Source organism: Seriola aureovittata, chromosome 10, assembly GCF_021018895.1.
Source record: "Seriola aureovittata isolate HTS-2021-v1 ecotype China chromosome 10, ASM2101889v1, whole genome shotgun sequence".
Lineage (NCBI taxonomy): Eukaryota > Metazoa > Chordata > Actinopteri > Carangiformes > Carangidae > Seriola > Seriola aureovittata.
The window spans coordinates 4,633,235-4,646,339 of NC_079373.1; the positions used below are offsets into that span (position 1 = coordinate 4,633,235).

A 13,105-nucleotide genomic window follows, 5' to 3' on the forward strand; every position below is an offset into this window, starting at 1 on the left:
AGCAAAAACCTCAGGTGGCATAGAAATTCAGAGAAATGCTCACTCACTGTTCATAAGACACACACACACACACACACACACACACACACACACACACACACACAGTTAAGCTGTACACATTTTTGGCACAGTTTTCCCCATTGTGCCTTATGTAAATACAGGGTGAATAATGCATGGCTCGGCTCCATACTAGAGCTTGTGACTTGTGTAAGAGCCTGCAGGCCTGTCAGAGATTCACCCTTTCCCCTTTCTGCTCAGGCTTTCTGATTTTAAAGACTACATTCATCACCTGAGGGAGACTGGTGGATTCAGAGCCTAACCTTTAGACTCCAAACAACAATCAGAGACACAAAAACACTCTTACACTGCAAAAGACTCCTCTTGTTCTATCTAGTTATATAGAGATGGTTAGTTCAATCCTAATTTTTCACTTTCAACAACTAAAAAATAATTTTTTTTGCTAAAGAAATCAGTTATTTTTAACTGTATTGCATGTAAATAAAAAAATCAAAAATAAAGCTGACAGTTCTGGTACTGAGTAATAAGAGAACAGGGTTCCTTTTTTAGCTTTTACCAGAGCTTTCCAAGGATTTCTTATAGTGTCACATGACCAAAGTGTGATGACACCTGAGCAGGTTCCATTTACTGAAGAAGCCTGTGGGATATGCTCAAAGACTCTGGAAAAAGGTACTAAAGGAACTTTGACTTGACAATATTCTGTCACAGACATCGCTGTCAAAATAATACGTATGTAATACATATACATAGTTTCTTTTATCAGCTTCAAGTAAACAGAAAAAAATTATTTAAATGTGTCATTTTAATGTTTTTCTTTTTTTCTTTTATTTAAATCACTGTTGCTGAAAACTGAATATTGCTAGAAAATCAAATTGAGCCTCTTGTCAAAACCTGTTAAAACCATCTGGGACATTTTCTGCATTACTCTGTCTCCCTCTACTGGACATCAGGTGTCATCTTCCAGCTGACAAATTTCAATGAATGTCTACAATATACAAAAAAGACTAAACACCAGAGGAACTTTACAGAGGCTATTGCTACAGGCAATACTTTCTTGTCATTTCCAACATATTTTACACTTTCAGGGGTTTTCCTGGCTCAAATGAGGCAGAGGTGGTACCATCCAGATGCATGTGTACTGAGGCTTCAACTGGCTCAGGCAACTACTTTTGACAAGAAACTTATTTCAGGAACTCTAGTGAATCCTGAAGAAATTCCAGGGACATTTATAAACTACAACAGGTTAGGAGATGTCACCTTGTGCATTTCCTTTTTTACAATTTTATGACATTTAATGACTAAATTAAATGATTAATGAAAAAAAAGTCAACAGATCAATCAAGAATGAAAATCTCTCTTCCCTGTGTGCCCACATATAACATAATTTAATTCAGCTGAATACACAATGAAGCTGTTCTCACTTACAAATTTCTCTGTTTCTCTGTTTGAAATAGTGACTGAAACACGGCCCATTAATATTGTGTTAACTTCCAAGTCATTTCAAAGCTGCTGCTAAAATCCTGAGTTTATAACAGTCATGTCGTCTGACAAAATCACCAAACACATTAGTTAAAGACAAAGACTGTGCTGTGATTTCAGCTATATTTACTTGTAAAATGATCATTCAGAGAGAAAGTTAGAGGCAAAACAATACCTTTCTTATTTTGTCACAGAGCTCACAGCCTCAGTCTGGTCAAGAAACTGCTGCTCAATGGCAACTCTCTTCTAAGTGGCTATCATTTGTCCAAAAAGTTGCTGGATTTGTTCTATGTCCTTTTTTTGGAAGAAACAAGTCTCTACATCTAGTAACAAATGCATTGTTAACAAGACTGCCCCCCTAATAGAAACTGCTCATTTTAGGAAAGCACGACCAATGGGGAAACTCCAACTCAATCACATGGCATTCAGCTGACCAATGGTGGCACTATGAGCACTTAACTCTATCAGTCAGTCAGTCAGTCACGGACATTCGTGATTATAGGGCTGGCCCTATAACTGCTGATGCAGTCCAGCCAAAAATAGTGTTTTCCATGAAGACATGTGTCAGTTTGTTGAGAGCTGAAGGCTGTTTCTGCAGGAAAAATCTGCACTTGTTAAATCAGTTTTTCAGTTCAGCTGTTTGCCACTGGACAAAAACAAAAGCAACCAGCCAGGGATGAAATCAGATATATCAGAACAGCGAAATAAAACCAGCTGAATTTTGAGATCAATTTTTTTTTTTGTCTTAGGCACAAATGTGATTTTACTGTAAAAAGTACAACAAAGTAAAACACAAATTGTCTTTGGGTTATTTTTGAAGAAGAGTTTGAATTGTGAATGAATAAAACAAGGGAGATGGAAAATATGAAATCATGCAATAAATCTATTGGCCTAAGCTGAGGTTTTGGGATAATAGCAGTAGTTTGCACAACACAGATAAGATTCTTGGTAATAACATTGGATTACATTCATTTACATTCACTTTTGTCACTTTTTAATTCATAGCCCAATTTGTAAACAGTTAAAGAAGAATTCCCTTCAAACATCTGCCTACTGTCAGTTTCTGGACAGAGGAGAAACTGTGTTATTGAACACTACAAATCAAACACCACTGAGTCCCTTTGTACTGGGTTGAGTCACAGCCAGTATATTCCAGCCCTGGCAAATCACAGCAAAACTTGAGGCACAGAGCCTTTTAGACTGACTGCAACAATTTGGAAAGATGAGATCTGGAGCACGTGACTTCAGTAAGAGCTTTTAATAATGTGCAGCAGCAGCAGCAGCAGCTGTGTCTACATGTTACACTGACTAAATAAAGTGTGAGTTAAATGTCAATCTTCATATATATATACTGAGTTTTAGATTGACAGCCAGTGGTGGCTAACTTATTGTAATGTAATGAGTCGACTGAACAGCCTCTTGTCTGCTGGACTTTGAGCTCTTACCATTTACTGTTCGTGCTCTTTCTCTCTTCACTCATGATGGCTTTGCATGTGGATGATAGAATGTGATGGATAACGTCAGTGCAGCTAATTTGAGTGTTGCACTCTATCTTTCAAGAGCTTTGTTTGTATTCACACTGACTAACAGGCTCAAGGGAACACAGCAGTCATGTCACATGGAAAACCCATTTTAATTTTAGCCCATGATTACACATTCCTCTCTGCGCTGAGAAACCTCTGTGCTCATTTATCTGATGAAATACTTTAACAACCCTGCTGCAGAAATTCCTAAACAAATTGTCTCTTTGACCACTGCTGCTGGACAGTCAGAAGCCGCTCCATCAGCCGGATCAGAGCAGGGAATCCCCCAAAAGCAGCTTAGTGGATTGGATTATAGAGTAATTGTTGTTCTGTTTCAATCTGCTGAACTAAGATGATTTTCCTGTTTACATGAATTTTCTTTTTATTTGCCTTTTCAGAAGAGTCATTTGGAAGACACAGGTACAGAGAGGATCTGGATACAGAAAGGTTTATGTCATTACCTTTAAAGTGTTGTTTAATATTATTGTCATACCATATCCAACACTTCAACTGCCTCTATATCAACAGTGGGCATGGATGGATTATTGAACAGGCCTCCGAGGCACAGGCCCAGGGACCAAAGACGTCATGGGCCCCTGGTCTTCACCCACAAGAAATCCCAAAAGGAAAACAACCACAGAGATGCAGAATGACCATGAAAAGATGCATAAAGGCCATAAAAAACTACTACGAAGAGATTAAAACAATACAAAACTACCAAAAATTACACAGTTATATGGTCAGTTTGTGTCTCTTTTGTGTGGGAGCCTTGCTCCTGTGTAGGAGGTGAGGAAGAATATACACAGACTTCAGTGTATTCAGTGTAGACTTGCTGACACCTACGAACAACTCTTTAACCCTACTGAGTTGGCCCCTTGATCCTTTCATCAAGGAGAACACCCCTTCTTCCCTCTTACATCACCAACGCTTTATCGTCTTAACAACAACTTACCTGTAGATCTGTTGATTCAGGCTAAGGGCCCTTCCTGCTTTACCTGTGGATATGCCCATCCAGCCTAAGAGGCCCTCCTACCCCCTTGATAACTTGAACCTAGGTGTTACACTGCTAGACCTCTAGAGAACGTTACCTTTTGTTTCTAATTTCCTTTCCTGTCTGACCAAATGTCTGTAACCCCAGTTCTATGCAAATACAGTTGTCCATCCCATTGTCTTTCTCTGTATAACTGTCCCCCTGCCCTTCACTCTGGGCCAGTCTACTGCCTCAGACCCGCTCTGTGTCAGTTGGCTCACCGTATCCTAGGATACCAATAAACTTGCATCACTACAGCAAACTTGAAACTAAGGACTTGAGTGAATTTTCTTCAACAGAGGGGTGGGGGGCTTGTTACTTGTATGTGCCCAGGGGCCCATAATTTATTAATCCCTCCATGCCAGAAGATCTATGAGCACTGAATTTTCAAAATATATTTCTATTTGTTGTCATTTTCTAAACTTTAGTATGGGTTACCCTGTTGCCTTATGTTGAACAAATACCTGTCTTCATCTGCTCTGCTTACTCTAACAAATACAGGAGAAGCAAGTTGAAAAGATTTCACTGCAGCCTTTTTTTCTTTCTTTTTTTAACTATAAATGAAGGTCTGAATTGAAGATAGAAATACACAACAAATGACTGAAAACCTTTTCGTTTTGATGGTGATGTTCTCAGTTTCACCACATGAGGGCAGTATCGAGTCACACAGTTGCTTAGTGGCTAGACAGTGTTTTTATAGTCTCAGATACAGATGATGCTATATGTCCAAATATGGTCCTCTGTATGGAAGGAAGCTTCAGCTATGTAACACACAATGTGGCAGTAAACAAAGGGATTTTAATGGTGAGCTATCTGTTTGTTTTTTAATCATCTGCTGATATCACTATTGAATTATAGATAAAGATTTCAATAATAATTTCTGGTTTTGACACCACCAGGAGTTTTTAAGGACATGTTGCGGCAGATGTTTTTGACATTTCAACTGTCATTATTTCAGACAGTGATACCTTAATTGTGACACAATCATCCTGACACTAATATAATCACATGTAGTTTGATGAAGAAAAAAATGTTGACGTGATTATGGCACTCTGTGGCCTTTTCTTGTTGTCATTCCTGAGTAACAATTGTGTGTGTGTGTTCAGTCACGTACCAGAGGAAAGGTGTGTCCCCCCGGTGGTTTAAATGAAACACTACACCCACTAAAACTCAACTGACAAACATACACTGAGCAGTCAGTGCACTGTTTTTAGCCCGTCTGGGTGCTGGTCAGACACACTAATCCTCATGAGTATATACTGGAATCGCTAAGTGTTTACCACACTTACTACTTATTACTACTGCTCATACATAATTATTGCATGAGTTGCATTTTTTTGGAGATAATGGTTCAGGATGATGATGATAGTAGATATTCATTTTCTTTAATTGCTGTTTTTATTCAGTGTCTTAAAGTGAAGCTAAACCGTTCCCGAGGGCCTCTGGAGCCACTTGAAGGGCCCACAAGGGACCTGGACGACCACTCTGTTAATCACTGAGCGAGAACAGGTGAATGAAAGTGAAAGATTTAATCCCTCATGGGTATTACATGTTAAACATTGGATAGGATTTAAAGTGATTCATGCAGAGAGAGTTTAAATGTGAAAAGTATAAATGCATAAGCCATGAAAAGAAGGTGTAAATAAACAGAATGACAAAGATTAAAGACAAATGAGGAGTGGAGTTTGTGTAAAAGTGTGCAACTCAGTATCAGGGGGTTATTGCTTGTATTTTGTACTGAACAATACACGGGACGAGAAGCTTTGTTGCCTTTTGTGTTTCATGCAGTCTGTCTGTATGAGCTGGTGTCAGACACAATAGCTGCTGGTAGGTTGCATCATCAGTTAATTGTGACCCAAGAGATACCCCTCTCTGGCAGGCGAGTGAGAGGGGCAGCTACGTGTGTGTGTGTGTGTGTGTGTGTGTGTGTGTGTGTGTGTGTGTGTGTGTGTTTGGCTGAAAACCCACTGCCTCTGCCGCCGCTGCTGCTGATTCTGCCGCTGCTGCAATCACCTGCAATCCTTTCAGCGCCTCGCCACTGCTGCCGGTTGCTTGGAGACGGGGTCGTCTAGGCCACAGAGCTGATGATACAGGGAGAGAATGAGGAGGAGAAAGATGGAGACAAAGATACAAAGAGAGAGGAGTGGGTTCAAAAGGAAAGAGAGAAAAAGGACACGGGAAGGGGAAAGTAGGTGCAATAATGCAGGAGTATTCAGACTGTAACTGAGAATCACAGGGTTCAATCACCTCCAACCGCCATTTGTGTCCTGTTGAAGTGCCCCTGAGCAGGACACAAACCCTGCTGCTCACTCACTGTGACCTGGCTCCAGATAAAGACACCTTGTGGTGTTTTCACTCACAACAAAATGAGAAACAGGGACAACAGGCGGAGGGAGAACCCCCCCACCACCACCACCACCACCAATCTGTCCTCACACACCACAGAAAAACAGATATTACAGGTTGTTTTGTCACCAGGTCAGATTCAGAAGCCTGTGGAGCAAAGGCACAGCAAATAGAAAATCTACACTACGACAAAAATAGTTCCCCAGGCTTCAGACTTGCATCATGGAGAAACAAAGCACACATGGTGATGGCTGATAACATGATGCAAGAAAAGATCTAGAGGGTTTTTTTTCAGGTTCTTAAAAAGCTGGTAAAAGTCTGATTTATTTATATAGCATGTGCTTTACGAAAATGTACAACACATGACAACCTCTATCAAATGAGGGAAAAATATCCCCCCAAAACCCTTACAATTATCTTGATAATAATAAATATGACAGATGTTTGTGTTTCTTTTTCCATGCTGGTTAAAAACCCAGGACTTCTGGACTGGACACTGGATGTTTTATCTATTCTCAGAATAATTAAATAGGATTCAGACTTTTAAATGATTGAAAACTGTTCCCTGAAAATGGTTTTCCTGCTTCGTACCAGAGCAGTGATCTTCCTGTGTAAGAGAAAAAAAACTGAAGGCTACGGAAAGGTTTTCTAAAGCGATGTTCTGGAGTGGTTCCACACAGACGCTCAGTGACGCTGCGAAATATATAAAATACTTCAATTAATACTGCAGGGTAACCAAACTGAAGTGTTTTCTCATATTTCAAAAGGATTAAAGGAATCTTTCAGTTATTTTTCGAACCACTAACCAAACAACCTTGGTTTTTCTCAGTGTGCACAACCAGCAGGAGATCAATTACATGAACAACATGAGGGAGGGGTGGGGGTGGGACAACATCAGAAAAAGACCCACAGCTGGGTTGATACAGCAACAGTGTCAGCGATTGCTCACCTTTGCACCATGCTGTGTATGTGTGTGTGTGTGTGTGTGTGTGTGTGTGTGTGTGTGTGTGTGTGTGTGTGTGTGTGTGTGTGTGTGTGTGTGTGGGAGGGGGAGGGGTGGGGACAGCAGCAGAGACCTGCTAATTGATTTCATCCCTGAGGAAAGTCATTTCATCATTCTTGGTGTTTTTAACCCTTGTCTTACGACAGCCTTACAGCACTCAAGTCTGCACGGAGACTCGCAGCCTTCAGGGAAATTATAAGCTCCTGTGTGTGTGTGTGTGTGTGAGAGAGACAGAGAGAGAGAGAAAGGAGAGAGAGAGAGAGAGAGGCAGACAGAGAGACAAGGTAGTTGAGGAGGGAACAATGAAGGTGCCCTAAGATATTACGCAGGAAAGGGTTACGATGGATGAACAAAGCAAAAATCCGTGTTCAGAGTACTTTTCAACATATGCTGCACACATTAAACTGAATCTTAAATATTTGATGGACATGAGATGGAGCAAAAACACTTTAAAAATACTGTAAAACCCAGCGACCACAGATTCTGTGATTTCCTGGTCAACAGACGTCCATCAACATTTGATGAATTTTAGACTTGAAGGATACAGGACAGTGAGTATAGAGCACTGACAAAGCAAACTGTATTATGCAGTTACCTGTGTCTCTCTATGAGTGGAAGTCACAGACAGGTGTGTACTCTGGTTACTCTGTACACATTCACTGGAAACCCTGCACCCAGACTGGGTGTGTCCAAACTGGGTGAAAGGTTAAACTGATTTGTTTGACTATAGTGAGGGTGAAGGTGCAGCCTGATATTGTGTTCCTTTAAACTCCCTGATCTTTGTTTTGAGAAGGTAGGAGCCTAATGACAGGCTGTGACTGTGGTATTCAGCATTTCATCAGTATCAGCGATTCACAGACAACTTTTACATTTTTCAGTATTTCGAGTTCGGCCTTTAAGACATCTGAATTGATTTTGTCTCTCATCTTCAGCCTTTTGTAAAATACATTTCCTTAAAACAAGTCATGACGTAGGGCTGCGACAGCTGTGGCTGCGTGCATTACTGCATGGATATTTTAAAACAAACACACTAAGAAATTTGACCTTGTGTTGCTCATGGCAGGAAAAGGCAGATGGCCAACTAATTTACATGTGAACCAGAGTAAACTTTCTGTGTTGCCTGGTTTGCTTTTACTTAAAATGAATACATGTTTTTCAAGTTACAACTCACACACGGCCTCCTCTTTCGGTCCAAGCTTTAGCCGGGTTGTGACGACTGCAAAACACAAAACAGTGACATAGAAGAACACATTTTATTTATTTGACAAAGCACATAGTGACAAATTTGCAACAGATGACTTTTTGACATATTTTCAGCTACATGATGTTGCCATGAGAAGCTGAGTGAGTCACATATGACAAAGTGTTTGAATCTTTGCAGTCAATAGAGTAATAATAAAAACATCGATCTTCACACTCAGTGCTAAAAGGCTATTATGTGCCATCATAAGAAAATACAAGACAAAAACTTAAATATCAAGAAATAAAAATATTCAAACAAGACACGAATTGCAGTAGGATTTGTGATATGTATCCATCATGCTTAAATAATAAAACTTTTCAAAACACTTTGTACTGTAAAGCTCTGCTTTCAATGATATCATCATTATCTACCTTTACTTTCTAGATTCACCACTGTGGTTTGTTCACACATATAAAAACACAGAAACAGTTAAAACCAACTGTAAAAAATAAACGACAAGCTCCATAGGGCATAAATAAGTTACATTACTAGGTCAGTGTATAAGGCATACAAAAACAACATTCCACACATTAATGCTGAGGTTAATATGAGAAAAGTGTCAATCAGTGCAACAGTCACACAATGTATAAAACCTGTTGAGGTACAAGGTTGTTCAACTTGACACCGAACATTAAAAGGTGGCCTAACATCAAACTTCTAATTGGCCTAAGTCAAAATCACTGTTGCATTGCAACCAATCACAAGTTCTCATCCAAAAAAGGAAATAAAACATTCAGTGTTCAGGACTTCTATTTATTTCAAGGCACCATCCAGGTACGCCCGCATCTTCTCTCTGTGGGGTTGGGTGAAGCAGTGGCCGATTGCCTGCTCTGTTTCCCGGATCCGCCGCCGGAAGCGGTCCCGGTCTCGTGCCATTTCTTCCCAGTGTCCTTTACGAGATGCTTGTCGAGCAAATGGCCACGTCCGCATGACATGGACTTTGACAAGAGGAGAAAAATGCACCTGAAAGCCAATAGAAAGTAAAAATAATTCAATACATTTCATTAAAAACCATACTGATGTTTATATGCGCTTCTTTTGGGTTGATAACAAGCTACTTTTGAAAGTAAAGGCATATTACTTAAGGGATATTATAACTACCCAACAAATTAAAAAAGAGACACCAGATACTTGCCAACACTGACACTTCTCAGAAACATGTGTGTTCAGAAGCAGACTGTGAAATTACTTTTCTGCCTCAGGCTTTAGTTTTTGAGTGATTTACCAGAGTATGAATTGACAAAGTATTCAAAATGGCTTTGCAACACTGCTGCAACTTCTTTTAGTCCATGTGGAAGTCAAACTCTCTGCTGACTCGCTGGAGTCATATGACTGGCTTAGTCATGACAACCAGCAGTGTTGCTAACCAACAACAAACAACAACTCAGCTTAACACATTGTACAGTAAAGTCTGTGTGTGTGTCAGCTGTGGCAGGAATTAACCCTCATCTTTGACACAAGTCAGAAGTCAGAGGAAGCCACTCCCTTGTGATATTAATGTACTAACCTAAAACATGGGAGCACATGCTCTTTAGTATTTACTTTGGTGAATGAAACTGAGGAAACAGGGTGTCATCTACATAAAAACAAGGCTGTACCTCTTTAGTTTTAAAAAATACTGTAGAAATTGCATTTTACTCGACATCCCAAAACATGTCTTTCAAACCAGAAATGAAGCTGAATACTGTATCAGGGCCTGTTTCAGTGCTCTGTAGTATTTAGAGAGTGGTCTATTTTTATTTCAAACTCTACAGGGCTCTCATTTAATGCCTCATCTAATCCTGTCTGGCACTTTAGTTATAAACTGTCATTAGATAATTACCCTTTTCGGGGTGCTGCAGGCCCTGCTTTCCTTCATCTCCTCTGGAGGTGGCTGAGGTGTTTGTCCAGGTCTTTTCCAGGGCACTAGCGTTTTGTCAGGGTGGGAGTGATTCTTTAACTGCCTCTCTGGCAGAGAGGGCTTGCTGGCTCTGGATTTTCGGGGTGTTTTCGCCTCTTTTTCACATTTCTTGCCCTTCGCGGGTAGATTTTTCATGTGGTGGACATCAAGTGCATCTGGATCTTCCTCAGACTGGAGTGCTGTTGTTGGGGAGCTCTGGAGGCAGGCCTGAAAGTTGAGGGGGTGGAATGGGTCGTCCTTCTGACAGAGAGATTTCCATAGCTGCTCTTCTTCATCATCCTCAGATGAAGGAGGAAAGCTGCTGTCCTTCTCATCAGTGTCTGTGTCTGACTTGGAGGCTGGTGCAGGAAGTGAGGCCTCTTGTTTAGTGGTGGTTTGAGGAGACGTGCTGCTGACTGTGCACGCAGAAAAGCACATGGGATTGTAGGGGTCTGCAGGACTGCTGAAGAACTCCCAAAGCCTCTCGCTCTCCTCGTCAATGTCGGGGCTCGAACCGTCAGAACTGGCCCAGCTGCTCTCGCTGTCAGAGCGACTGACCCAGATATTTAGGCCTCGAGAACTCAACATCTCCTTGCTGGCTTTGCTCGCTGACATAAGGTCAGTATCGCTGCTGCCCCTTGCTTCACTTTTACTTTTCCTCATGTTTGTGTTTGTTGAAATACACGCAGAGAAAAAGAAGGGGTTGTACGGATCACTAGATTTTGACAGAGACTCCCAAAGCGCCTTACTTTCCTCGCTGTCAAATTCTGCCATATTCTGGTCTTCCTCACTACTCCAGTGAGAACTTCTCTCCTCCTCTGAAGTGTCCTTCGTAAAATCCTGTTTGAAGACTTTTTCACTACTTTTATGGCAGGCCTCGTTTGAACTAGAGCTGTCGCTGCTTGATACAAAGATGTTCCAGTCACCAGGGAAGCCCATTTTCCAGGTGGATTGGTGTCCGAGAAAGATTCCCTCTTCTTTCCCGGCCGTTCTGGACACAAAGTCGTCCACCAGTCCGCAGCACAGGTCGTCAGCGCGCAGACTGGACAGTAGGGCCTCAGCAGTGGACTTCCCAGTGAAGGGGTCGCCGACGTCAGCACAGAAGTTGGAGAGTGGATTTGAACCGCCGACCATTACGCCGTTGTCTCCGTCAAACAACGAAGAGAACAGGAAGGACTCAGCTGGCTTTGCTGCCGTGCCCATGTGCTGGATGTGCTGACCTGTCTCGTCTGTGATTCTCACGTGGACCTCAAACCTGAACATCTGGAAAACTGGGAGAAAAGAGGAGGAAAGTGTTAGAAGGGCATGAAATTCAACTGAGAATGATCAAGTTACATTCTGTATAGTTGTAATTGTTATCTCCTTTAGGTCACCCACCTGTCCTTTGATTAAAATATATGTACAGTAGGCAAATATTCATTAATGTGTGGGTGTGTTTTCTCATTCATCCTTTGATATGCGTGTTGAGCTGATGTTTAAGGCTGGATGGGGAAAATATGATAATCACCAGAGGACTGTATGTCTGATAGACCGATTACAACATTCATTTACAATTGTCACTTATTGTCGTATAAATCACCTGTCAGTTGGTTTAGTTGATGTTCAACACGTTCATACAACCAGAGCTGTCATTTCCAGCCAGTATTTTCAATTATTTAAGTTATTAATTCAGGTGATATTAATCTTTGTCCAGATAAAAGATGACATTGTCTTTTCTTTACATTGTCATTTCTGGCAGCAGATTTGTCACGATCATAACATAACGATCTAAAAATACTTATAAGTCCCTATTGAGTACTACAGGGACAGCAACTTACAGGGAATATTACATGGGAAATACCATAAAGTACATTAACTGGAAGAGGACGTAAACACGAAGAATGGCTAGCTTATGGCTATAAAAATAAACAACTGATCACTGAGGACACATAGTAAGAGAAAAGTATTTATATGGGCTATTATGTTTTATTGTTAATTTACGTTATGCCGTTAACGACACTAATAAAAAAAAAAAAAAAAGTAACGGTCAGTACATTCTTCAGTTACAGCAAAAACCTCACAACGGTTGAAGTTTGCCACAGTAATGGGGGTAGTAACAGGCTTTGTTTTAACTTTTCTTACCTGACATGAAGGTGTAGTAAATGACTTGAACCAGCAGCCGAAGCTGTTCCCACATCACGGTGAGCATCTGTTTGGTCCAAGGTAGAAGCGCCATCCCTCCGCTACCGAACCTCTCCATCGCCGTTCGCTCGGAACCCTTATCGGCACCAACCGTCGCAGCCATTTTTCTCATACTTCTTTCCTGTCCTTCTGTTCTGGGATTGTGGCGATACTGTTGAGAAAAATCCTCACGTATTCTGGTATTCCTCGTCGAAAACCAATAGATTTCGCGTATTTGTCGGTGACAGATGAGCATGGATGTGCTGTCGCTTCATTTTCCGGCAAGTCTGTGCCATTTTTCGATCTCCTTTGTCAAATGTTCTCATGTATTTTCTCCATGTTTCTTAACCGTGTGTTGTCGTCGTCGTTGTTGTAGTAGAAGTGAATGTCTCAGTGTTGCAATACCGCCTCTTAAAATAAACAA

At 41.0% G+C, this 13,105-nt stretch overlaps 1 protein-coding gene across 1 annotated transcript; it reads right to left on the reverse strand.

Annotated features, from left to right (window-relative positions):
- Positions 1-8,638: 8,638 nt before the first annotated feature.
- On the reverse strand, positions 8,639-13,078 carry ppp1r15b (protein phosphatase 1, regulatory subunit 15B). The gene is made up of 3 exons (XM_056387664.1): positions 12,643-13,078; positions 10,465-11,792; positions 8,639-9,605 (listed from the first exon to the last, which is right to left on the reverse strand). Exons 1-3 carry the CDS (start codon positions 12,935-12,937, stop codon positions 9,396-9,398), a joined length of 1,833 nt encoding a protein of 610 aa, XP_056243639.1. The 5' UTR covers positions 12,938-13,078; the 3' UTR covers positions 8,639-9,395.
- Between the last annotated feature and the right edge of the window lie 27 nt (positions 13,079-13,105).